The following is a 27,438-nucleotide window of genomic DNA, read 5'->3' as shown; positions in this document are numbered from 1 at the left end:
CCATTAAGAACAAAAGCTTAGGCCGTGCCACAGGGGCCTATTGTGCACTACCCCACCTCCTCAAAAAAAAAAAAAATTTCTAAAGGCCATAGGCCATAATGACTATGATGTTATATTAAAATGTTCATGTTCATGCACTAGGCTACCTGTTTCAGCCGCATATATGCCCATTGAAAATTAAGACACTTTAGTACAATGCAAATACATTAAAGAACTAGAGATATGATGACTAGTTGCCTATAAGCATTGTTATGGTTAAAAAAGTCAAACTTCAGAGGCATGTCATCAATAACATTTAATGGAATGTAAATGTACATCCAAGCTTAGCTGCAGGAATCTGCGAGGGCACTAGACAAGAACATTGGCGTACCCAGGGCAGGCTTAGTAACAATTACTCTTGTATGGTTGTCTATTTACAATAAACATTAGTGCTGTCAAAATGAATGATTAATCTAAGTGATTAATTAAATAATTAAAATGAAAAATAACTCATAATCCTGATACCTTCTTGATTGATACCTTCCTGTATTCGCTACATACGTCTGCTATGTCCAGTGTTGGGGGGTATTGAGTTACAAAGTTGGTATAGCCTACTTATCACAACATGTCAATCGCGTTGTCAATTGCAAACACTAATTTATTTAAACGTCTCGCTACCGAACTACCTACAGTAGCTTAATTTGTGGAGGAAGAAGAGAAAGCACGCATTTGATACATTAGCCAGTAGTTGAGAAATAATAACTTTTAAGAAATATATTTTTGATAAACGAACCCAACACTGGCTATGTCCTTGCAGGAGTGTGATGTGATTTGTGTCATGCAGCAGGTGCAATGGATCACGTACAAACCAATAGAGTGTCGGAATGGTGTATGTTTACACTTCTCATCCAATCACAATCAAATTCACTTAATCCGGATGGCGCGATTTATCTGGATAGGCTTTTTTTTTTTTTTCTTGAATGATGACAAGCCAGAATGAAAACGAGCCGAAATGAAATAGCAGTAACGAACCTATTTTTAAAATGTAAGGTGTAGAAAGTACAGATAATTGCATAAAAATGTAAGTAGAAGTAAAAAGTCGGCTGAAAAATTATTACTTAAGTAAAGTATAGATACGATTTCTACTTAAGTAAGGTAACAAAGTATTTGTATTTCGTTACTTGACACCTCTGACTTTGAATCATCTTGGTTTTTATGCTAGTGCACACTTTAAAGTTGACTTTTTTATAACAGAAATGCACAAGTTAAATAGATCAGAATAATGATGACTCATCCTGCACTGCAGATTTTTGTCCAATCAAATGTTCTCTAGCATGAGAATGTCCCTCCCCCTCATTCATGGCTGTAATATAAGTATACCCTACCGACTATTTTAATAGATGAACCCTTCGTCCTGCACAAAGGGTTTTTAATATTAATGAAAAAGAAATGTCATTCATTTTTGGAATACAGCTGAAAAAAACAATTAAATATAAATATTACAATAAAAAAATGTTATGAAAATTAGAAGGGCTCTCGACTAAAAAAAGTAATATATTTAAAATAAATGTATTTCATAATAAGTATAGTTCAAATCTATTAACATATATACTGACATATTGCTCAAGACTTACTAATATATAAATTATCATGAAACTTTATTTGGAGTAGTCCTATTACTTGTGTACAATGCACATTTCTTAATGTTAAGCCTAAAATGTGTTTAATGTTGCTTGATGAAATTTGTATGGTCTTAATAATTTTGGTCTTTAAATGCAAAATATTTAAAGTGTACCTGAACTATTCTTGCAATACTTCCAATTTAGCACAATGAAACATACTTCAATCTTTAGTTGGACTTCAGCACTACTTCTGAACAATTAAAGTGCATTAAGTACAAAATTAGCTGTTCCAATTTAGCAGACTTTAAGTGTAGTATACCAAAAGTACAATTGCAGGGTATTTTATTAAGTATAAATATGTAGATGTATTTGTAGTATACTTACCATGAAACAAATTGATTTAAAATAGATTTAAGTATATTTATTTTTGTCAAGTTGCCTTGTCAACTACCTGAAATAAATAACTTTAGGATAAAGTAAAAAAAAATATATAAACAGAAATATTTTTTTAAACTAACAAAAATTACAAAAACACAACAAAATGACCAAATCCTTAATGAAAATGAAAAACTAAAATATTTAACAAAATCTAGTACTAAAGGCTAGTTTAAAAAATATTAAGAATACTAAAATAGTATATAAATGACACTGTCCAAACTTTCAATTGCAATCTTGAACTTTTTTTTTTTGGTCTTTAAAAAAAGAATTAAGGGTTGATTTTGATTTCATGTGGACTTTAAGCAATGTTAACAATATAATTAAGCCATCCATTCATCTACTTCAATCTATTAATGAATCCATTCATTAAAGGACCCCTGACAAATAGAAAAGATTTCTTCAAACCTCAAGTACTTTTCCAGTGATGTATTTCTTGCAGGTTTCACACTGGATGCCGAACATGGCGTGGTAGTCTGCCTCACAGTAGGGGATCCCGTCCCTGCAGAACATCAACACACATTACAGAAGATGTATTTCTCTAGCACTCAAGGATGGTGACAGATCTCTGTTTGCTCTCTGGCCATGAGAATCCCCCGTTCTTTCATAATACAGCACATCAATAATGTTGAGTGCTTCCAGAGGGTTCAGCAGGCTTGCAGATCACATTACTACGATCGATAAAGCACACACAAGCCCCCATCTACACAATCACACACAGAGAAGAGTAACAGTGAGACTAACTTGCTGATATATTCTGCATTAAGCACTTTATTGCACACTTTGCACTTGAAGCAGCCAAGATGCCAGTGCTTGTCCAACGCCACCAGAGACTGCTCATTTTTAAACTCCTTTCCACAGCCGCAGCAATCTGCAGAGAGAGCGAGACAAAAGTGTAGTGTATTACTAATGAAATGGCATGGAAAACCATCATTGCAGACATTTAGGAAATGAATGAGTGAGTGTATGTGTAAGAGAAAGAGACTAGCACAGGATGGAATAGATTGCAATGCAGAAACACAGAGTACTCACTGTGCACAGCCTGTGGTGAAGCCGTGCTGTTGACTGGCACAGGCTGAGTGCATTTCTCACAAACGCACTCCTTGCCATTAAACGTCACGCGGCCCCCAGCCGGAAACGGCTGCCTGCCATAAATACACACACACACACACACAGTCATCTCATCATTCACTAAAGTTATAAAGTCACTTTCACATGAGGATGAACTTTACACTAGTTTCTCAAACCATTTTCAATTAGGATCAGATTCAGGGACACTAAATTCTGAAAAACCCACAAAAGGGTGACAGAAGGCCCTTGTGTAAAAATGATGTAAAACAAGGAGCTTTTTTAAATTAACTTCAAATAACTAAATTAACATTTGGTCTGACCATCCATTGCATTTAAAGCAGCTTTTGCCCTAGGTGCACTTGTGCATAATTTTTCAGGTAGTTTTGCAGGAAGGTCTCTTGAAGCATCCTGGAAAAGTTTCTGGATTGAGTCTGTCTCAGTTTGTTCTTCATGTTATTCCAGACAGACTGATGATGATGAGATCAGATCTCTGTGTGGAGCACTGGCTGTTCTCTTACTGGAAAAATCTTACTGGATTATTACAAGTAATGTCAAAATGAATGTTTGGAAATGTAAACTGATATTTCCTACTGACACACTACACCAAAAGATAGAAATAACTGACTTTAAATAATTTTAAGCTGGTGAAACTACTAGTGTTTTAATAATCTTGGCTACCACTGTATATTTTTGGGTACAGTGTAAATTTAGAGTTCATAAAAATATTTTCTTGATATTAAATAAATATAACATCGAAATAAAAACAGTTTATGTAGTTTAAACTAAACCAGATTAAATAAAAAGTTACAATTCCAAAAATCTAATTAACTAACATTTTATTGCTTTTCAAAAAAAGCAGCATCCAACATACCTGTATATAGTCTTCGTATTAATAAATCACTGGTTTTAGAGTATATGAAAATAAACATCCTGAATATTCTACCTCACCTCACCTTTTGCATTCCACAGAAGTTTAATGTGAATTAATCTTATATTATTACATTTAATCATTTTCTGGTGCTACACCACAAGGAACATGGCAGGCATAAGACCTCTTAGTTCAAGCAGACCATTATAAGACAGGCTTATGATGGCACATGTCCAATCATCTCTTTGGCTGATAGTTCAGTACGAGAGCTGATGATATCACAGTATGTTGATCATTGGCTCATGCTCTCATCACCCAAAGCAAGAGTGAAAGTCCATGTCCAATTAACACACCATCGCCTGACAGTGAATTTAAAACTAACGAGCTAGTCTATGTTATCCAAAACTCTGTAATGGATACTGGTTGTCTGTTTGTCTTGGTATAACAACGATTACTGTTTCTGTGGTTGTTGGACCAGTTTAGTTTGTAAAAAGGTCATCATTTAGTTCTGTAGACCTCTGTTCACACCTACTAGCCTGCCATTAAACTTATAATAATAGCCGTAACAATAATTTCTGACTAGCAGATGTAGAAACACTTTGTGTTGGAATAGGTTGGATAAAGTCATCCAGAGTAACTACAAATTATATATTTATGAGGTAAGATCCAGTCGCACCCAAGATACCAAATGGGTACATCATGTCCACAGAAACATGGGCATCGCTATGGAGGGCCATGTTCTGATCAACATGTCGCACGCACATACACAACATCCATTCAGAGACTGAGGGACACCCTACACCACTCTGTAAATAAGTGGCCCGGGAGCAGAGCATACACTTAACATTCTTACTGAAAGCTGGCGGGTCCCCTTTCCTTCCCCTCCCTGAGTAACAAGATTGCCTTCCCATAAAATTCACACACACAGAGTCAGCGGCAGAACGTTTCGAAATAAAACACCACAAATGGCAGCTACACGAGCTAGTATGAATGCACACACGAAAACATAGTAAGTACATTTCGTTTGAATCTCCATGAGATATAAATGGAATTTGTGCATCCAGTGCAAAACCTTGCATGCAGGAAGTGCTGAATCTAAAAAGATGCATTTCACACAGCATTTTTTTTTGTTGTTGTTGTTGTTTTTTTTACTTAGCAATACAACAGCAGTCTTGGACATTGCATTGACACCTACTAAGCCTATTCTTTTTTTCATGTGTAAAGGTATGAAGAAAAAAAATCATACCTTGCATTTAGCAAATCTTATTAAGAGTTTTGTATTTATAATAATAAATATAAATTTGTATAATATTATAACTTGTGCAATAATAATAATAATAATAATTGTATTTAAAAAAAAATGTATTTTTAAATTTCTACATGCAAGTAATTTTTGTCCACATTAATTACATAATATAATTACACTGAAAGAAATTAATAGGAAGCAATCACTGTTAATGTCTGAAGAAGGAGAAGTATGATTTTGTTTTATTATCATTAAGACACTGTGTAAATTATTATTAATGATAAAACTGATGTTGAATGTAATTTGACCCTGAACCACAAAACTAGTCATAAGGATCAATTCAAATGTACATTAAAGCTGAATAAATAAGCTTTCCATTGATGTATAGTTTGTTAGGACAATATTTGGCTGAGATGCTACTATTTGAAAATCTAGAATCTGAGGGTGAAAAAAAATATTGAGAAAATGGCCTTTAAAGTTGTCCAAATTAACTTCTTAGCAATGCATATTACTAATCAAATATTAACTTTTGATATATTTACATTAGGAAATTTACTAAATATCTTCATGGAACATGATCTTTATTAATATCCTAATGATTTTGGCATAAAATAAAAATCTATAATTTTGACCCATACAATGTAATGTTAGCTATTGCTACAAATATACACGTGCTACATATGGAGGTTTTGTGCTCCAGGGTCACATATATGGTTAAAATTTTGAATTTGGTTACTGCTGCTGTACCTTATCCAAATGAAAATGTTAAACTGAAAACATAAGGCTAAAACTGTTAAAGGACTGAAGTGAATGTGTTAGTGTGTTTGAATGTGTGTCTTACTTGCAGATGGCACAGACAAAGCAGCGCGGATGGTATGTCTTGCCCAGGGCGGACACAACTTCCCCTTCAATGAACTCTTCACAACTGAAACAGCGGGTGCCATAGAGTCGCTGATAATCCAGAGTGCAGATAAACTCGCCCTGACGCACAAAAAACCCTCCCTGAGCCAAATCACATCCACAAACTGCAAGAAAAAAAGAGAGGGACAGTTATTGCTACAATGTGTTCATCTTTAATGATAACATAACATTTCCAGAATTCAAGTCACTTGAATGTGTGCAAAACCTGAAAATTATACATTTTGGTGAGGATTGAAAAGAAACCTGTTGGCGCTTCAATTTATAGTCACTAATAGTCAGTGCTCTAATAAACAAACATCTAATATAGACTATAAATGGGTATATAATCTAATATGACGAAAAAATATATATATTGAAATATAAGGGGAAAATGATTTGGCAAGAGATCCAGTCAGAAATCATCTTTTTAATATTAATGTTTTTTTGTTTTTTTTTAAAGATATACAATGATAAAATATATTAAAAGTTATATATTATATAATAAATAATACGTTTGGAAATATGAGATAAATGCTTAATAAATGCATTTTACTGTAACTCAACCCGTTAGATTTTAGTATACTGTAGGCTATTTGACAAAAACCATATTTTGTTAACTAAAACTAAAACAATTCAGATGACTGAAACTAAATGGCATTTTAGTCAAAAGGCTATGACTTAAACTGAATCAAAATGTGCTGTCAAAATGAAAACTGGTTTGTGATTAATGGGTCTGAGGAATAAATATGTGTATTACCCATAATGATATAATGACTACCCAAATCATGTGTTTGGGTGTGTGTCCATTTGTTTATGTGAGCAGAATAATTATTGTGTTTCTAATAAGCACACCATGACATGATCCAGGCACTTGGAGACTGGAGACCAGGCAGGTGCATGAGTGGACAGGACAAAACTAAATCAAACACAACCTTCCTCTAATTTTCCCCTCTCCCTCATTGACTTACTCAATCTCTCCCCACTCTCTCTTTCCTTTTTTCACAGTCATTTTTCCACTAAAACAGGAACCACATCAGGAACATAATACACACAGACACGCTCCGATGATATCATTCTCAGGGCTGATCCATTTTCCACCTCCTCTGAGGTAAATGATAATTGTGGAATTTCCTTCTCTCCCATGGCTTTTCTTTCTGTCTGTCAGGGCTGAGATATCTCATTCTGAATAACAGACAAAAACAACTGCACCTCTTTCTTCAGTTCTTAGTTGTCTGCTTTTATCATTTTACTGTAAAACACTAAAAATAAGTGCTGTCAAACGATTAATTGCATCCAAAATAAAAGTTTTTGTTTACATAATATATGTGTATAATACATATATTTATTATTTATATATAAATACTGTCACGGCTTACGCTGCTGGAAGGAACACGGAGCCGAGGGATGAACGAAACAGGGATTTATTAACTCAAACATAGGCAAGGTAAGTAACAAATAACAGGTGGCAAGTGGCAAGTGGCAAGTAACAAGTGGACAAGTAGACAGGTTGACAAGTTACAAGTAGACGAGTAACGAGTTGACGAGTAGACCCGACAAAACAGAACTGAAAGGACAAGGCTTATATACAAGGGATAATAGGGAAAACACAGGTGGATGGAATGACTAAATTAACCGGGACATGGAACACATGGGGAAATAGAATAGATACACCTGGGAACTAATCAAACCGAACACGGAAGACAGAAACTAGGTCACAGGGGCAAAAACACACAAAATGAGTCCAGGTGTGTGACAGTACTCCCCCCTCCCGGTAGGTGCGTCCTCGCACCGTAGAAACAACAAAGGGAGGCGTGGGTGGGAACTTGGGAGGAGGTTCCGGTGGAGGACAGCCTCCCAGGAGGGGGCCAGCAGACAGGGACCACAGAGGAAGGAGCCAGGGAGGAGATGACGGAGGGAGGAGCCAGGGAGGAGACAGGAAGGATCTGAAGCAGGAGGCACCCGGCAGGACCCAGGCCACAGCCATCACGGCCCAAGGTGGGGCCGACGGAGGAAGGAGCCATGGAGGAGGAATGGTCACCGACTCCAGGGACTCGACCCACGGCAACGGAGCAAGTGGAGGAGGAGCCCGAGACGGAGAACCGAAGAGCCAGGGTGACGGGGAGGAGCCGGAGGTCCTAGGCGGAACTGATGGCTCTGGTGACTGACGCGTCGATGTGGATCCGGAAGGCCGCGGTGAGGCCAGAGTGACCGAGGACTGAGGTGTAGCCGAGGGGATGAAGGAGCCTGTCGGAGCCGGAGGGATGGAGGGATGAGGCGAAGCCGGAGGAGTGGAGTCCCGAGGCATAGGACGGACGACGCCAGACCAAGGCGGAGCCGGAGGAACGAGGGAGCCAGGCAGAGCCTGCGGACTGCCGGGCCACGGCGGAGAGGAAGGAGCTAGGAGCCATGGTGGAGCCGACGGGTCAACGGGCCGAGGTGGAGTCCAGGCCTCAGAGGCTGGAGGCGGAGGTGAGGGAGACGCCGACCAAGGCGTCGCTGGAGGATGGCGGTCCCGCTGAGCTCGCACCACAATGATAGTAGGCTGAGGGCGAGCAGAGGGGCAGCCAGACGACAGCGGAGGAGGAGGCAGGAGTGGGTGGGAGGGTGGGAATTTTGGAGGAGCAGGCATTGGAGTAAGCTCTGGGGCTGGAACCCTTCCTGGGCTTAACGGAGGATCAGGAGCCCGTCCTGGGCTTAACGGAGGATCAGGAGCCCGTCCTGGGCTTAACGGGGGTTCAGGAGCCCGTCCTGGGCTTAACGGGGGTTCAGGAGCCCGTCCTCGGCTTAACGGGGGATCAGGAGCCCGTCCTGGGCTTAAAGGAGGATCAGGAGCCCGTCCTGGGCTTAAAGGAGGATCAGGAGCCCTTCCTGGGCTTAACGGGGGTTCAGGAGCCCGTCCTGGGCTTAACGGGGGTTCAGGAGCCCGTCCTGGGCTTAACGGGGGATCAGGAGCCCGTCCTGGGCTTAACGGGGGATCAGGGGCCCGTCCTGGGCTTAACGGGGAATCAGGAGCCCGTCCTGGGCTTAACAGAGGATCAGGAGCCCGTCCTGGGCTTAACGGAAGATCAGGAGCCCGTCCTGGGCTTAACAGAGGATCAGGAGCCCGTCCTGGGCTTAACGGGGAATCAGGAGCCCGTCCTGGGCTTAACGGAGGATCAGGAGCCCGTCCTGGGCTTAAAGGAGGATCAGGAGCCCGTCCTGGGCTTAAAGGAGGATCAGGAGCCCGTCCGGGCTTACAGGAGGATCAGGAGCCCTTCCTGGGCTTACAGGAGGATCAGGAGCCCGTCCTGGGTTTAACGGAAGATCAGGAGCCCTTCCTGGGCTTAACAGAGGATCAGGAGCCCGTCCTGGGCTTACAGGAGGATCAGGAGCCCGTCCTGGGCTTAACGGAAGATCAGGAGCCCTTCCTGGGCTTAACAGAGGATCAGGAGCCCGTCCTGGGCTTACAGGAGGATCAGGAGCCCGTCCTGGGCTTAACGGAAGATCAGGAGCCCTTCCTGAGCTTAACAGAGGATCTGGCATAGGTGAATCGGAAACCCCCTCATTTTGACCCATTTGGCGCTCCACATTCTGCTCCCTCGTGGTGGGCAGTGTCGCCGGCTCTCGCACCTGGTCTGACGGGTTGCTCTCTGGCTCTCCGTCATCGGTGGGCTCGGGCTTATGCCTCGTACCGTGGGGAGATTGTAGGCTGGGCTCTGGGTCCAGAGTGGACCTGGCGAGATCCTCCATTGGGCCGACCGTGAGAGGTGACCCATTTCTCACCAGATTCCACTCTATAAATGCGGCGAAATCCTCCCGAGGACCATCTTCGGGCGACAACGCTCTGCACCTGGAGTTCAGGCTGGCGTGATAAAAGGTGCAGAGCGCGTGGTCCGGGTAGCTGGTGGCATTAGCTATCCAGAGAAACCGTCTGGTATGGTCCTCGAGAGACAGTCCCTCCTGCTCCAGCAGGAGGAGGAGGTATTCGGGGCGATAGAGGGGATCCATGACACACTGCGGAAAGAAAAAGACTGTGAAAAAACGGAAAACAAAACGGAGGGAAAACACGCAGTTTTTAACTTTTTAGGTCGGGTCTTCTGTCACGGCTTACGCTGCTGGAAGGAACACGGAGCCGAGGGATAAACGAAACAGGGATTTATTAACTCAAACATAGGCAAGGTAAGTAACAAATAACAGGTGGCAAGTGGCAAGTGGCAAGTAACAAGTGGACAAGTAGACAGGTTGACAAGTTACAAGTAGACGAGTAACGAGTTGACGAGTAGACCTGACAAAACAGAACTGAAAGGACAAGGCTTATATACAAGGGATAATAGGGAAAACACAGGTGGATGGAATGACTAAATTAACCGGGACATGGAACACATGGGGAAATAGAATAGACACACCTGGGAACTAATCAAACCGAACACGGAAGACAGAAACTGGGTCACAGGGGCAAAAACACACAAAATGAGTCCAGGTGTGTGACAAATACAAATACAAGCATGTATATTTAAAAAATACATGTTATGTTTATATGTTCAATATATATATATATATATATATATATATATATATATATATATATATATATATATATAGATATAGATATAGATATAGATATATATATAAAAAATATAAGATAAGAATATAAATATATTCATGTAAATATTTACAAAATATTAACTGTATGTGTGTGTGTTTATACTGTATATACATAATAAATATACATAGTACACATACATATATTATGTAAACAAAAACTTTTATTTTGGATGCGATCAATTGTTTGACAGTACTATTAAAATGTTATGGTAAAAAACAACAACTGTTAATTGGTTAGCATTAAGCTTCCCTACTACATGCCATAAAAAAACAATGTAATACATTTAATATAATATTACAGTAAAATACTGTACAGTTTTTAAAAGCAAATAGGAACAAGTTTTATAATTAACAGAGAAAAACAGTAAATTGACATTCCCAGAATTTCCTTTGTTTGAAAGTTTGAAACTTTTGTTGAAACAATTGTTTTTTTCTTTTCTTTTACAGTTATGTATCTCTGGGCAGTATGTTACATATTATGTTGTTAACATTATTGTATTATTAAATGTCATGTCCATTACCATGATGGCGTTTTTTATTTGTGTGCACCTTACAGTAGGAGGACAAGCCAAATGGGCCGCGGCGGTGCCCAAAAATAAATAAATAAAATCCTTCAAATTCCATATGAGGAACAAAATGAGAACGGTCTAGCATTAAGACCGCACTAACAACAATAATTCTTATTAACTGCTATTGTTCTTGATTTTTCAAACTGTCTCCAATTATGCCTTAACTGTGTGAGCAAAAAATTGAGTATGGTATATTTCAGCTGTTTTATGCGCTGGTGCTTCACGCGCACATATTCATTGTAAACAGCGCAGTTCAGCATGAGCAGCGGTCTACTGTGGCATATTTTTGCTCATTATAATATTTTTCTGTCGATACTGAAACACACATGAACACATGAAGCCTATTTTACCTAATAAATAATAGTTTAGCTGCAAATACGCAACATCACGAATATGGAAACATTTGGATGTGTCCAGAATGAGAGAGGTAAACCCAACAGGTAAACTAAGTGGATATACTGTATATCAATTTATTGTATTTACTTATTTATTTTGTGTTTATCCCATTTTTTTCATTGCATATGAAAATTTAAGAAAAATCCTCCTACCCCCTAAAAATTCTCTTCACATTCAGTTGTGCGCTCTTGTGCAATACCTTCCTCTCGCGTTGCTCAATTGTGGACGACGTAAAAGTGTTTGATATAAAGGTTGCTGTCCCATTTTATACATGAATTGTTAATTTAAAAAAAATCTAATTATTTTGTTAGTTTCATGGTAACATGCAATCAAGGTCTTCTGTTATTTAGGCTATATTTAACATTCACTGTGACATTTTCACCCGTTTAAACTTAAAATTCCATAAGATTTTAAATTCAGTTTAATAGTATTAAAAATTCATATTTAAACTAGTATAAAAATGCATTAAATTGCTTAAATTATTTCTATAAGTTAAAGTAGCCAACCTTAAAAATGTGTTGTCATGACTTTTTCCGTCATATTTTTTTTTACAGTCTGATAACGAGCTGTACAGTTAATGTGTGTGCGTGCGCCGCGCTCGTTGCGGTGTGTGTGTGACTGACAGACAGCCTCCGCGGCGCGCATGAGAGATCTCGCAGATCTCACAGACAAACGTCTTAATATGATCACACATTAGAAATGTTTGGTGAGATAAGATGTGCAGGATAACATTATTAAGCAAAAATACATAGTACATTAATTTTTTTCCCTTCCAGTACACATCCCTATTTATACCTGACTTATATTTTTTCCTCTCACAAACTCTGATTTATTTTTTAGCATGTTTAAAAAAAAACATGCAGCAAACAGAAAATAGGTGATGAATCTGTTAAAATGCAACCTATAGACGACTTATATATTTTTTCCTCTGACAAACTTAATTTATTTTTTAGCGTGTTTAAAAAATAATAAATAAAGAAAACATGCAGCAAATGAAAATAGGCGATTAATCCGTTAAAATGTTATACTTCAGAGCAGAGCCTGGGCCTTATATAGGCTATCCAGGTTTTTTATTTTTTATTATTGCATCTGAAAATGACTTCTTTCATCACATTCACTTCACACGCTCTGGTGCAGATCAGCCTCCCGCGATGCTCAGCTGTGGACGATTAAAAAATGTTTGATATAAAGGTTGCTGTCCCATTTTGTACAGGAATTATTCATTTAAAAAAATCTAATTATATTGTTAGTTCTAATTATATTATTAACACATGTTCATTTAGACTATTTAACATGCACTGTGACATTTTATCCTTTTTTACTTATAAACTCCTTGAGAATTTAAAGTTAGTTTAATAGTATTTAAATTCAAGTTTTAAAATAAAGGTTTTAATTGCTTAAATTATTTTTATTAATTAATAATATGTTATAATGTTTATTCTTGTAGAAAATACGTGTTTATTCTTTAAGAAAATAAGGGAAAAAATAAGGGACGATCCGAATATTTGTTTTGCTTCACCTATTTCTGTAGGCTACAATTATTAAAATAATAATAATAAAATAATGTCATTAAAAAATACCATTGGCCTGAGTAATTTTGACCATTATAGAATTGTGACTTTAAAGATTAGTGATTTAGGAGGTGAAAATACTGTGAAATTACTAATGACATGGATTTTAGAGCATAACAACTGAAGGTTTATGAAACATTAGCCAATAAAGCATTTTTATAAACAACGGAACTTAAAGTTGTGAACTAAAATATTATTTCAACCATACAGCATGTGAAAAAATAAAATGCATACATTTCATAACATTTCTTTATTGATAAAATGCATAATGTTTCTGGTGTTTAGATTTGTACTTCAATATTATGAGCTCCAAGTTTAAGAATAGCCCTAGACTAGTTTCTCTCTCTCTCTCTCTCTCTCTCTCTCTCTAACAGCATTAGCTCAATGAAATACGTCTTCCTTCTGTTAGAATGAATGTTTTCCTGCCTTGCTAAAATGTTGGGCTCATGATCAATAAGTTGTATTTGCCTCAATCTGATTCAGTAAAGTCTAATCGCAGACGGTGTTGGGGGTAATGCATTACAAGTAACGCGAGTTACGTAATCAGATTACTTTTTTCAAGTAACTAGTAAAGTAACGCATTACTTTTTAATTTACAAGAAAATATCTGAGTTACTTTTTCAAAAAAGTAACGCCAGTTACTTTGTATTCCCATTTTTTGACTGACAAGCCTCCTGTTCCCATATTGGGAGAAATCGGAAGTATGGAGGCGTTGTGTGCGCTTTGTAATCAATGTTACTGTAGTTCTAGACTAAATGTGAATGTGCATTAATTCATCCCACTCACAAAAAAACAAAAAACAAAACAGATTTAGTATTCATCAAAATTAATCAAAACAGTGAAATGCAAACTCAGAATATGACGCAAACCTGCAATAACTAAATATATTAAATAACACAAATGTATCTATTCCCATTTTATTAACAGTGTCTTTGCTGCTGACCTTTAATGATCCAGTTCAACCATACTAATAATTAAAAAATGACTTTAGATAAACTAACAATTGTGCTTCATTGTTTTTTTTTTATTGCTGAAGAGTGTTGAACCTTCTTCTCCTGTGTTCTACTGTACAGACGTGAATTTACTTCTCCTTCAGTCTGAGGTTTATTCATTACACTTTTTGGTGTGAAAGGGCTTTTACATTTGCTATAAATAGAACTTCTTATAGTAAAAACAATAAAGCCCTGCTCATATTTAAAAAGTAACGTGAAAGTAACGCAAAAGTAATGTAACACATTACTTTCCATAAAAAGTAAATAAGTAACGTATTTAGTTACTTTTTAGGGAGTAACGCAATATTGTAAGGCATTACTTTTAAAAGTAACTTTCCCCAACACTGATCGCAGACGGTGGAACTGCATCACTGAGCGGAGACCCGCGCTATGAGGCGAGAATAGAGGATTCCGCTTGGTCTTAAAGCCTTCCGCAAACGCTATGTTCACAAATTACAATGATTTTTGTAAAATAATGATTCATTATTAATTGATAATTTGTTATTATCATTATGGTCTTGTGAAAATAATAATATTGGCTGCGAGAAAATAATGAATACAGAGAGTAGTGCTACTGAGTGCAGGCAAGTTTCAAATCAGTAACATGATAACACACCGTTCCTCACAGCCAAAAAACAGACCGAATTCAGTTCAGCTGGAGGGGGTTGGGTTTTTTGGGGGTAGTTATGTATCGCTTGTGGGGGTCGAGATAAAGGTGTGAATCTCTTGCTCTTTCATATGGACAGTGTCTTATGAGGCTTTCACTTGCACATAAAGGACTGTTGTTTTGGTTATACACTAAAAAATGGTCTGCCCCCAAGTAAGATTTTTCTAGTTCTAGTCATTCATTTGTTATATTCAACCAATCAGAGGTTTATATTAAATTTACATAATCAAATCTTAATATATTCCGCGCTAAAGCAAGCACATGCAGAAGTAGCCTAATAATTGTGAAAAATGAGACATTTTAAATAAACAAATGTTTTCTTGTCGGCTGCAAGATGAAATTCACACTCCTGGCTCTCTCCAATGAGAGAAATGCAACATTCACAAATTGCACAATTCGTTTTCGTTTAAAAAACATTTCAAGCTTTCTGTAGATGTTTTAATGTATGTGATAGACCACGATATTATGTTAATTAAAAAAATTATAAATTCATTATCAGGAAAAAAATTAAAGTGATGAGACGGCGCCTCTCTGTCATTAATGCACATTAATAATTTTTGCACAAACACTTGAATATGAGCGTCGTGGATTTCACTCGGTCCAAGAGCACTCCATCACGAGTACAATTCATGCCAACAGCCCATAATATAACTGCATATTCAGCAGGAATTAATGTTAAACATATTTAGCTATAGCTTGATCAGAAGGTTACAATGACTGCAAGAGTCGAGCGGGATGTTAAGAGTTTGTCTGTTTCTTTTACTGATTATTTTCGGGTTAAAGCATGATTTAAACAGATTCACACTCAATCGCTTTCGCAATAATGCATTCAAACAAATGTAATCTTACAGTACTACTACATTATCAGCATGCTATCTGATTTTGAAATCTTGAAGTTAATCGATATGTTTAGATAAAATAACTGACAAAAATGTACTGTTATTTTCATCACAAACAAAATGTTCACAGCAGAAAGCAGCAATTAAAGATGTAATGCTTACAACGTTATTAGTTTGGCATGTGATATAGGGAAAAAAGTTTACACAAAATAGCTTAAACCACTTTGAAACTCTCCTGTTATTTATTTATTTATTATTATTATTTTATATGCTACGTTATGAACATAACATTTCAAATATACTGAAGCGTGTTCATGGCGGAGCGTGTTTCTGGTATCAGTGCGCGCGGAGGGGAAGTTGTTGCTGCTCACAGACTCTGCTGCGAGTGAGAGAGATGTTTCACCCGACAAAATGAAGACGACCGCGGCAGAACCAGCACAGCACATCCGCCAAAAATCAACCTGCAGCAATGCTCGTTGATCGACTCGCCAAGCTTTACTTTTGTAGGTCGCATGGCAGTAAATAATTCGATAATATGACCATGCAGTCAATACAGATATTTAATAATAACATTAAAACAAGCAGGGCTAAATAAAACAATAAAAAACGCACATCAGGTCTACACCGGACACATGGTTTGGGGTGATCCAACAAAAGACAACAGAACACAGTGATGGATACACTGGACATGATCCCCATCAGTGAACTGATGCTCGTTTTGTTTATGATGAAATGTTCTGACACTGTGTTCAGATGATTTGACACTATAGTGTGATGTCATCAAGTTTAGACAAACTTTTCGCTGTGGGGCACAGATGACAACTCTCGTGTCTGGTGTAGACACACAGAAAGTGTCTGCTCTATTTACAAATAAGTTCTATAAGAAAAAAAAACTAAAAAAAAACTAAACCAGCGGCATAACGAGATGGAAATATAGACTAGCAAATATATTAACAGGTCCTCCGTCCATGACACTGACTCACTGCTGAGCTGCCAGTTTTAATCTTAACAGCTCTTAACGCCGAGTGGATGGTTAGATGCATGATGGGCTAGTATTAAATAAATAAATAAATAAAAATAAAGGTCTTTTCAGCATTAAGGTAATAACATTACTGTTTTTTTTTAATCATCTTGTTGCAGTTATAAATTTGACTGCTAAATGAATGATAAAGAACTATGTTAAAACTTGTTTTGTAAAATTCCTCGTCATTTGAATATTGATTTAAAAATCGGTTTAAATCATAAATCAGATTTTTTTTTTCTAAAATAAAAAAAAATCTGGGATTTTTTATTTTTTTTAGGCCATATGCTATTGCCCAACTTTAAAAGCAAGTAAAGAAGGCTCGCTTTAAAATCACTTAAGTTGTCAATTACTAAAGCTATTTTTTACATCTTGTGTATTTTGTTGATTATAATGAGAGAACTTGAGTTAAATCGTGAGGACAGTTTATTAATCCGTCCATTTATTAGAGTTTCAAAGATTTAATCGAGCAGGTTTAATTTTATTCGTTTCTTGTTTTAGGCTAATTAGGCATAAATAATGGGAACGAAATTATACAGTGCTTCATGTTTAAACATGCAACAATTTCTTAATCAGTTTACAGACAAATGTTTTTTCCCCAATAAGTTAAAGGACAGGTAACGAATAACAAAAATGCATGTTGTTTTATTAAAGGAAAAAAATATATTTATATTGAAAATATAAATTAAAATATAGGCATAATATATGAAAATATTGACATTTTGCATATTAATCCATGTAGCCTACCCCCCTAAAATAGGCTACCACTTTTAATGCTCCGATGCAAAGTAAACCACAATTTCTTTTGAATAATATAACGCATAATTAATATGATATAAATAATACTGCACACCTTTTAAATGTGTCAAATCTAAAATATGGTTTAATACCATGTAGCTTAGAGAAAATATAAGCACAGGCACAGGCTTGACATTTATCCTGCTTGAATTTGTTCTAAGAAATGCACATAACTTCATAAGTACCAAACTTTCGTTATTAAATATATTAAATATTTTAACTACAGTGTTTTTCTTTCATTTTCCCTGACTGAAGCCATCAAATCTAACACATCAGTGAGGCAAAACTTATGTCTATTAGCGAAAATGTGCTTTGATGCGCTTGTTTGATAACTTGTGGTTAAAGCGCCACTCAGCGGTCAAAGGCTGCAAATGCACTTTATACCGCCGCCGCGGCGGTAAAAAGGGCCTTTTGAATGTCTACTTAGTGTATATACTGTATATTAGTTGTTGTTTTTTCGCGAATCTGCTGCTGTAGTTTTTCCAGTAAAGTTCTTGCAACCACAGCTGAAGCTTTTTAACGTGTTCAACAAACAAATACAAAATAAAATTTGCTCTGTAAAATCCAAATATAACATTATAAAAAAATTAATAAAACAAATTTTCAGTACAGAAGGAAAAACTCAATACAAAATCTAATCTGGACTATGCGATCCATATTCATTTGATTGCTTTTTGTTCTTACTGCAAGTCAACAATTGCCTCAGTTTGTCTGTTTATTTTTATTGAATGACAGGAGAAACATTAGAGAATAAGTTGAAACAGAAAACATTTTGCTCTAAAAGAGCAACTGAGCAGTAAACAATCCCAGTATGTTATAGAATGAGTGCATCCTATTCTCTCCAAGTGTCTGGCAGTTATCCACCTGTCTCTGTCAGATCCTATCTTGAATGACCTCACTTTGCTGTTACATAATAAGCTTTAGCACACAGAAAACTGGCTCTCTCTCTTGCTCTCTTTCACAGACACCCAAATGCACACTTGTACTAATACGTGTACTAATACGTGTACTAATTCCCGTGCTAGCACAACACAATGCATTCTAGTAATGATCCACTCGTAGTAAAAATCCAAACAATAACACAGGAATGTTGCTCAGGAAATGTCAGCCATATTTTCCACAGCTGCTGAAGAATGATTAGCTGGCAACTGTGATGTGGAAGGTTAGCTAGGTTATAGGCATATGCGGTGTGACAATGTGTGAATTCTGTTCCAAATTAATTAACTTCCTCCTAAAAACACAAACTGTCTTAAAGAGAACATTTAAAGTAAGAGGACAGAGCAAGACTGAAAACAACATTGAACTTCTCATTTTAACAGAAGCCATGGATGAATTTGACCAGTGATAGACATGCATCTTGTTTTGGCAATTTTAAATATTATTGTAGTCAGTTTCATAATGTATTTCTTAAAAAAAAAAAAAAAACAGTGTTTTTTTTGTTTTTTTGCACAGTGAAATTTTAACCAAATATATAAAAAATTATTAAAGGTATATTTATACTTTATGGGAAAAAAAGTACGTAAATATTAGGACATCATGTTTCAAAATTAAATAACTACTGTATAAATAAATTAGGTTAAAGTAATATAAGCCAAATATAGTCAATTTAAAAAAAATAAGTATTATTAACTATTAAAATATTATATATCTACTGTAGAATATTTTCTTTATATTACCATGACAAGATTTTTTTCAGTTACTAATTGATCTGTCAATAGAGTAAAATAGTTGATTCAGTATTCATGTTCCTTGGGAATTGAACCCACAACCTTTTGCGCTGCTAACGCAATGCTCTACCACTGAGTCACAGGAACATTCATTGAATATTCAAGAGTCAATCCAATTACTTTGACCAATACTTCTCAGTGAAGGTTTTTGTGGACCCCTCATCATCCCATTGCAGCCCTGCCCCTGGACCCCAGTTTGAAAAACACTGGTCTAAGCATACTTTTGCCCATCAAGTACTGAAGAATGTAACCCAAACCCTGCAATGATAAGAAGTCCTCAACACTGGGCACCACAGGGTGTGTCTTTCACCCTGCTGGGTAAATTTAGCTCAGCTGCAGACAGAAAACAACACCTGCAAGGAATGTCTGTGAGCAACACTGCTCTCATGATCACACACACGAGCAGTCTTCACTCAGCTGAAAGTGTGCAAGTTACAATGTTAAACTATCATTTTGAAATCTAAAGGATGTTTTCATCCAAAACAGCAAATACCAGAACAATTCCAGGAACAGCCCTCCCTGGGGTTAAGTGCTCCATATGGACACCCCATCAGCACCTTGGGAATGAACACTTTGGGTTCTTAAGCTCCAAAGAATGGCACACCTGCCATATGATGACTGAAGGGTACAGATAAAGAAAAAAAAACGGATAAATTAGAAAACATGACAGAAAAAAAACAGCACAGCTAAGGAGGTTATACAAGCGGCACTAAAAAGAGGATGGGTTGGGCTAGAAGAAATGGAACATGGAAAAATGATGGTGAAGGAAGATAAGCAGACTATAGAATAGGGAAGAAAAATTGGGAGGGTGAACTGAGTAAGTCAACATGGAAACTTGAGGATCTTAATATTAGACTCGAAATAAAATCTCTGGATCGCAATTCTCAACATGTCTGACTCTCTGAAACCTAAACTTTGCGATGCAACAAGAGCAAGTAAACAGGATTTAAATAAAACTCTTTGGTGGGCAAAAGCGATTCCTTTACACATTCCTTACCTGAGGCACTCTAAATCGAAGGAAGACATTTGGGAACAAATCTCGGAAGCTATCGGTGAAAGATCAATAAAGCTGCAGGGTTAAATCTCTTTCCTCAAAGCCAAAGAATTGCGAAAGCTAGTACCAGTGACATGTAATTGGCAGGACTCGCATCAACAGAGCGAAGCGTTTTATTCCTGTAGGGTAATATAACCCCTCTACACACTGTCTAAGCCAACACTAGCAAGCTCTAGTGTTCCAACGGAATTCTCTGGCAATCTAAAATGGCGCTAGAGTGCATGCTTCCATGACTGTTACAGACCAGGCATTGATGGCCTCTGGTCATAATAGAATGTGAAGGTAACACAAGGAATTCAGCGATGGCACTCCTAGCCATGATAGAATGATCAGGTAAATCAAGAAGATCAGGAATGGTCTACCTGGCAGTAAAAGGGTAGGGGGATCAGAGACGCCCCTTTTGGCCATGCGGCTAAACTTTAAAGAGTCAAGAATGGCCCTCCTGGCTGTGAATGGGAACTTTGAGGAATCAGGGACTGTCCTCCTGATCATAACAGAGAACTCTGAAGACTCAGGAATGACCTTCCTGGCCATAATGGGGAACTCTGAGGAGTCAGGGGTAGCCACAGCAGACACCACTGGCTCTGGGGACGTCACAGCGGATGTCATCACCTCTGGGGCAGTCAAGGAAGTGTGTGTGATCCAGACATACAAAATGGCAGTAGGTTTTACTGGAAGTGTTGATGCCAAGGAAAGGACCTCCGGGACCACCAGATGGGGCCTCACAGGCAACCAGACTTGGGACCACTGGGCTAGGGAGCTCTGAGACAACCGGACATTTGACTGCTAAGCTAGGGAGAACTGAGACCACTTAACTATAGAGAGCTGAGACCACCAAACTTCGAACCTCCAGGCTAGGGAGCACTGGGACCACAGGATCAGGGAGTATTGTGATAACCTGACCTGGATGGACTAAGGGGTCACCAAATTTGGCACCACCAGACTGAAGACAGCTGAGACCACCAGACTTGGGAACACTAGACTCTGGACCATATCGTAGCCCACGGTGTAGAGGGAGAAGCTTAGCAGTAATGCATAATCTAATTACTTTTAATGCTGCATATACCTCCTGACGAATATGATTTTATGGGCTCATTTTGGCCAAAATGGTCAGGTGCAGATGATTAATTAGAAAATAAGATCAAATGCAAAGCAATACAAAAAACTTACAAAGCATAAGAGTGTACTCTCTTTAAGGTCAATAAAGGCATTAAGTACAGCTATTGCCATTGGATTAGACAGTCTGCTAATGGACTGTGGGTGGTATTTTTGAGGTTGAGACTACCTCATGATAAACACGGTATCACAATATTGCATCCTGCAGATGATGCAGAAAACAACACTATTAGGTATCAGCACAGCTTTGGCAATGAACCTTGCATCGATGACCTAATGAACAGAAGAATCCTGCATCATCACCTTCATTTGGCAAAGGATCTTAAGCTCAAACTGTGACATTCACCTTGAGAGTCCTGAGCATTCACTGCACTACAGCACAGAGTTTTCTGTTCTACATGACCTGCAATTACACGTTAACTTAATCTAAACTAACTAAGAGCATATTAGTGTGCACTAATATAATGAAGAAGGCTTGGACATGTAACACCAAGTAGCTGACTGTCTATACAGCAGAAAAAATGAAATACGATAAGAAAATGCATCTCTGAAAAAGCACATATTGTAGACACTGCACATGAAAGGCCTGGGCTACCAGCCAGACAAACTAGTGCACTGAATAAATGCTTAGCTTACACCACAGAAACAAATATATACACACATACATATATACAAAATAGATGAGGCTGACAACTCATCCAATAGAGCAAAGTGAAATGTATTTAATTATGATCAATTATGGTTAATTATCCTTTTTTTTAGCTATTATGAATAAAATAAAACAATTAAAACTAAATTTTTGTCAAACGAAGAAAGAAAGGATACAGTATTTTTTGTTGTCTTGCTGTAATGTTGTTTGCAATATGGCACCTTTTGCATAGAGCATTTTACTATAAATACAGTTGTATCACTTTACACTTCATATTATCTTTTCATCTGAGGTCCAATGAGTGTATAACGACTGTATAAGTGGGTTAGTGGTATTAGTGTTATTGTTATAGATAGAATGTGCACTCCTGCAGGCCTTGAAAAGAGATCGCAAAAACAGAAACCAAATACCCACACCATTTTTCCCATATTGTCTGATGTGAAATGACATAACATGGATTGGCTTTAAATTACTGGAATGACCTATAAATGTTAGACAACAATACAGTAATACCAGGATTTTTTAAAAATGTTATTGAAATACATCTTATGCTCACCAATAAAAAAAAAATCAAGTATAAACACTAATTTCATGAAATATTATTACAATATATAATGAAATATTTTTCTATTTTAATATATTTTAAAATGTCATTTAGTCCTGTGAATACACAGCTGAATTTTCAGCAATTACTGCAGTCTTCAGTGTCAGGTGGGCCTTCAAAAATGATTCTTATATTCTGATTTGGGGCTTTCTATTTATTAACTTTTGAATTGTAGTGTATGTGATTATGTACACTCCCCTCAAAAAGTATTGGAACAGTGAGGGCAATTTGATTATTTTTGCCGTAGGCTGAAATTTTTGGGTTCAACATCAAAAGAGGACTATGAGACAAGAGCTTTTATATTTTAGATATTTACATTTGGATCTGATACACAACTTAGAAGATAGCACATTTCACCGCATCCTCTTGAAGTTGTTGTTTGTTTTGGAGGGTTACTCCTCTACTTTAGAGGGTAAAATGCATGCTCTATAGAGTTTAAGTCTGGAGATTGACTTAGCCAGTATAAAACCTTCCACTTCTTTCCCCGATGAGTGTTTTGGGTCTTCGTCTTGCTGCATGATGACGGATCTCCCAATCAGTTTGGTTGCATCCTTTTGTAAGTTGGAAGACAAAATGTTTCTGTAGACTTCTGAGTGCATTTTGCTGATGCCATCATATGTTACATCATCAGTGAAGATTAATGAGCCCGTCCCAGAAGCAGCCATGCAAGCCCAAGCCATGACTTTACCTCCACTGTGTTTCATCAGTCCATAAAACTTTGTCCCAGAATTCTTGAGGCTCGTCTCTGTACGTTTTGGCAAATTCCATCCCAGCCTTCCTATTCTTCTTACTAATGAGTGGTTTGCATCTTCTGGTGTAGCCTCTGTACGTTTGTTCATGAAGTCTTCTGCGAACATTAGATTTTGAAACCTTCACACCTGCCCTCTGGAGGTTGTTGCTGATGTCACTAACAGTTGTTTTAGGGTCTTTCTTTACTGTCACAATGTTTTTGTCATCAACTGCTGTTGGTTTCCCTGGTCTACCCGTTCGAGATCTGTTATTCAGTACACCAGTGATTTCTTTCTTCCTCATTACATTCCAAATGGTTGTACTGGCTATGGCCAATGTTTGTGAAATGGCTCTGATTGATTATTCATCTTCTCTTAGCTTCACAATTGCTTGTTTTTCACCCATAGAAAGCTCTCTGGTTTTCATGTTGGTTAAATGTCTAACTATAAATGCAGTCTACACAGGCAAAACCCAAATCTGAAACTTACCACAGACATTCAGTGCTATTTATTGTTTAAATAATCAATGTAACAGGATACACCAGGGCAACAAAACACACCTGTCAGTCACATGTTCCAGTACTTTTGCTTACATGAGCAATGGGTGGGTTCCAACAAAAGGTGCTATCTTCTAAGTTGTGTATCAGATCCAGATGTAAAAAACCAGGAAATAAAAGCTGAAATGTTGATCTCTTGTCTCATATTCATTTTTGGATGTCAAACCCGAATGTGTTCAGTCTACAGTAAAAATAAAGGAAATTACCAATACTTTTGGAGGGGAGTGTAGTTTAAAATGTAAAAATATAGAAGGTGTACACATTACACAGTTTTTAACTAAGCATATTTACTTGTCTAAATCATTTATGTTTTATATAAAGCTAGTGTACATAAACACTAGGTAACACTTTAGTACAGGTGTTGTGGGACAAAGGGGAAATAGGGAGCTGTTCCTTTAATGTCGTAAGGACGTAAATTGTAGTATGAGCGGAAGGTAATTATGGGTAGGGTAGTCCGGAACACGCATGCTCGTGTGTACAGCATTGAATCGAGCGGAGATGTATGTTTCCTTGTTTTCTGTTGTTTTCATTAGAGATGCGCTGAGTATTTGTGTTCACTGCAACATTGTGGGTCATGTGGATGCATGCCAGAGAGACCAATAAAGCAGCATACTCAGAACACTTGGTATAACTCATCATTTGCACGGATTTGAGTAACTGGTAAACTGTTACGCACACACTTACGGCTGCCGAGACGGAGAGCGCCGAAGTGAAAAAGATAACATTGGGGGCATCGTCCGGGATCTTGTTCGTCGCATTTGGTGAGTTATATGGACAATCTGTAAACTGAAGCAGATGTTATCAGAGAGAGAGAGCAACATGACAGATCGTGAGAGAGCGGGGATGACGGGAAAATACTCTCATACAAATAAGAGCAGTCAATTGAACCCTGCTATGTCTGTATTGACGGGGAATGAGGAAAAACGGACGCACATCTCATTCGCGGATTGGTTAAATGAATTGGATGTTCAAGTGTCCAATAGTGAAAGTAAAAATAATCCGTTCAAGCAAAGTTTTGTCCCTTGCCCTCAATCAGCTACAGTTAACGGATCAAAAATACCACCACAGACCATGAGTGAAACCAACCCCTTCAAAAGTGTTGTGGAAAGTGAGTTTACATATGACAGTGGAATTGACACACCGTGTTACATACAGAGCACGCCAGCAAATCTGAACTACTACCCACAAGCAGTGTACAAAGACCTAACTGCTAAACCAATGTCACAATATATGTCACCAATTAATCGCTTTCCACATGAGAGTGGGACAGTCCAGCATAGTGTTCATGAGGCTGAAAATAAAACTGCTTATATGAATGCTGATGAGAGTTGTTTTCCTGAGTTTATTAGACCCAGCCTGCAGGGAAGAAAACCACGTCAGGCATGTTACGATCTATCATCTGACAGTGGAGAGGAATGCAGTACCCCAAGAGAAAGAATTCCTACTCTCCGACCAGGTCAGTTTGATGGTTCAATGTCGTGGAGAGAGTTCCTAAATCGTTTTGAGGATTGTGCCAGAGCTAATCACTGGTCTAAAAGGACAATGACTGTGCAGATGAGGTTTTGTTTGGTCGGAGCAGCAGGTGCTGTGATACATAAAAACCCCAGGTCGGGTAGATGGGATTACGTTCGCATTGTGGAGGAAATGGATGCTGCGTACGGGCCGTCATCCGAGCATGCAGCTGCCATCGGGATAGAGCTAAGGCAGAGGGTCCGCAAGGCAGGTGAGCCGCTACATGTGCTAAGAGATGATATCTATGAGAAAGTCTCCATTGTCTATGCAGATCGCTCTGAAAGAGAGCAGGACTCCATCAGCGTTGAAGTGTTCACTAATGCCATGGGGGACGCTGACATTGTGCAAAGACTGCTGGAAGAGTGCCCACGTACGCTGGGTCGTGCTTACGATATTGCTCATAGATACGAGACCACACGACGAACTGCCGCCAGTGTAACACAACTCATGCAGTCAGCCACAAGGCCAAGTGAACGGAGAGCCAGAGCTGCAGCAGTCCGTGAATGCCCCGAACCGAGTGAAAGTGAAGGAGAGGGTTCAGTGTCGCCACACTCTGATCAGAGACAGAAAGCATTCAGAATGGAATCCAAACCGCACCAATTAAGATTCAACAAACGAGGGAAAATTAATTGGGGAGAGATTGTATGCCACAACTGCCAAGGCATTGGACACATGAGACGGAACTGCCCTTCACCCAGGCTCGATCTGCCTCGTGTAACTCCAGTACTACACCATTCTGCTGACATCCAACCTACTTCCACCGTTCTCCAGGTAAAGGGCGCTGGTCCTGAGATGTGTATACACACACTGTTATACAGCATGGAGCTATGTGCTCTCTTGGACAGCGGAGCGAGAAGGAATGTGCTACCCCGTCACTGCTATGAGGCTATTAATGAAGGAGTTCGACCCCCACTTGAACTATCGACAGTACAGGCTCTGCAAGGAATAGGCCCTATAAATGTGAATGTTCTTGGGGAGGTCCACGTGCCGATACAGGTCGGAACACACACAGTCAGCGTTAACTTCATTGTAGCCGATGTAACAGAGGACACAGAAACAATTCTCGGACACCCGTTCCTGGAACAAGCACGAGCACGTCTCGACTTTGGCAGTCAGAAAATTGTACTGTTCGGGGAGCAGATACCTTACTTTAATCCCAAAAATAAACCCAGGGCACACGTTGTTAGAATAGCACGCACCGCTGTTCTGGAAGCAGGACGTGAATATATCGTGCCAGGAAATGCACATTTCCGAGAGCCTGTGCAGGGCAATGTGTTACTGAGTCCAACAAAAGGGTTTATGGAGAAACACAGAGTGTTGGTGGCACGGATTGTAGTTGATGCTCATCCCAATAAACAGATTCCAATAAGACTGTATAACCCAGGCACCGATGCCGTGCAAGTAAGGAAGGGGGCCATTGCCGGGTTTCTACAGCCTGCAAATGTCGTAAAGGTTGCCAATTCTGAGCTGCCAACTGCAAGCACAACCACCGCAACTGTTCCAAGTCATTTGCAGTCTTTATATGCTGAGAGTATAGTGCATCTGGGGAAATCGGATCAAGAAGAGCTAGCAGAACTCCTGAGCACTTATGGTGACGTTTTCTCGGCTGGACAGATGGACCTTGGTCGCACCAACCTGGTACAACATGACATCCAAACACGACCATGTCCACCGGTAAAACAGCAACCCCGAAGAATGGCCTTTGAGAAACAGCGCAGTGCAGACGAACAGATCCAGCAAAACCTTGACACTGGTTTAGCTGCCCCTAGCCATAGCAGCTGGGCTTCGCCAATTGTTATGGTCCGGAAGAAAGATCAGACATACAGACTGTGTGTGGACTATAGAATCCTGAATGAACGCACTATTAAGGATGCTTACCCCCTTCCGCGAATCCAGGATACCTTGGACACTCTGTCTATGGCAAAATGGTTTA

General features: G+C 38.5%; 1 protein-coding gene across 12 annotated transcripts in view; it reads right to left on the bottom strand.

The window, feature by feature from the left end:
• ablim2 (actin binding LIM protein family, member 2) overlaps positions 1 to 27,438 on the bottom strand; it is a 79,108-nt gene that overhangs the window by 27,354 nt on the left and 24,316 nt on the right. For all 12 annotated transcript variants that reach the window (XM_059532193.1, XM_059532192.1, XM_059532197.1 and 9 more), the window contains exons 3-6: positions 6,063 to 6,246; positions 3,069 to 3,181; positions 2,781 to 2,907; positions 2,445 to 2,538 (exon numbers count right to left, since the gene is read on the bottom strand). In XM_059532193.1, the coding sequence (XP_059388176.1) occupies positions 2,445 to 2,538; positions 2,781 to 2,907; positions 3,069 to 3,181; positions 6,063 to 6,246 (518 nt within the window). The remainder of the gene's footprint in view (positions 1 to 2,444; positions 2,539 to 2,780; positions 2,908 to 3,068; positions 3,182 to 6,062; positions 6,247 to 27,438) is intronic.

The sequence above is a fragment of the Carassius carassius genome, chromosome 40 (genome assembly GCF_963082965.1).
Source record: "Carassius carassius chromosome 40, fCarCar2.1, whole genome shotgun sequence".
Classification (NCBI taxonomy): domain Eukaryota; kingdom Metazoa; phylum Chordata; class Actinopteri; order Cypriniformes; family Cyprinidae; genus Carassius; species Carassius carassius.
Note: the sequence above shows the minus strand (reverse complement) of the source record. Positions and strands in the feature narration are given on the sequence as shown.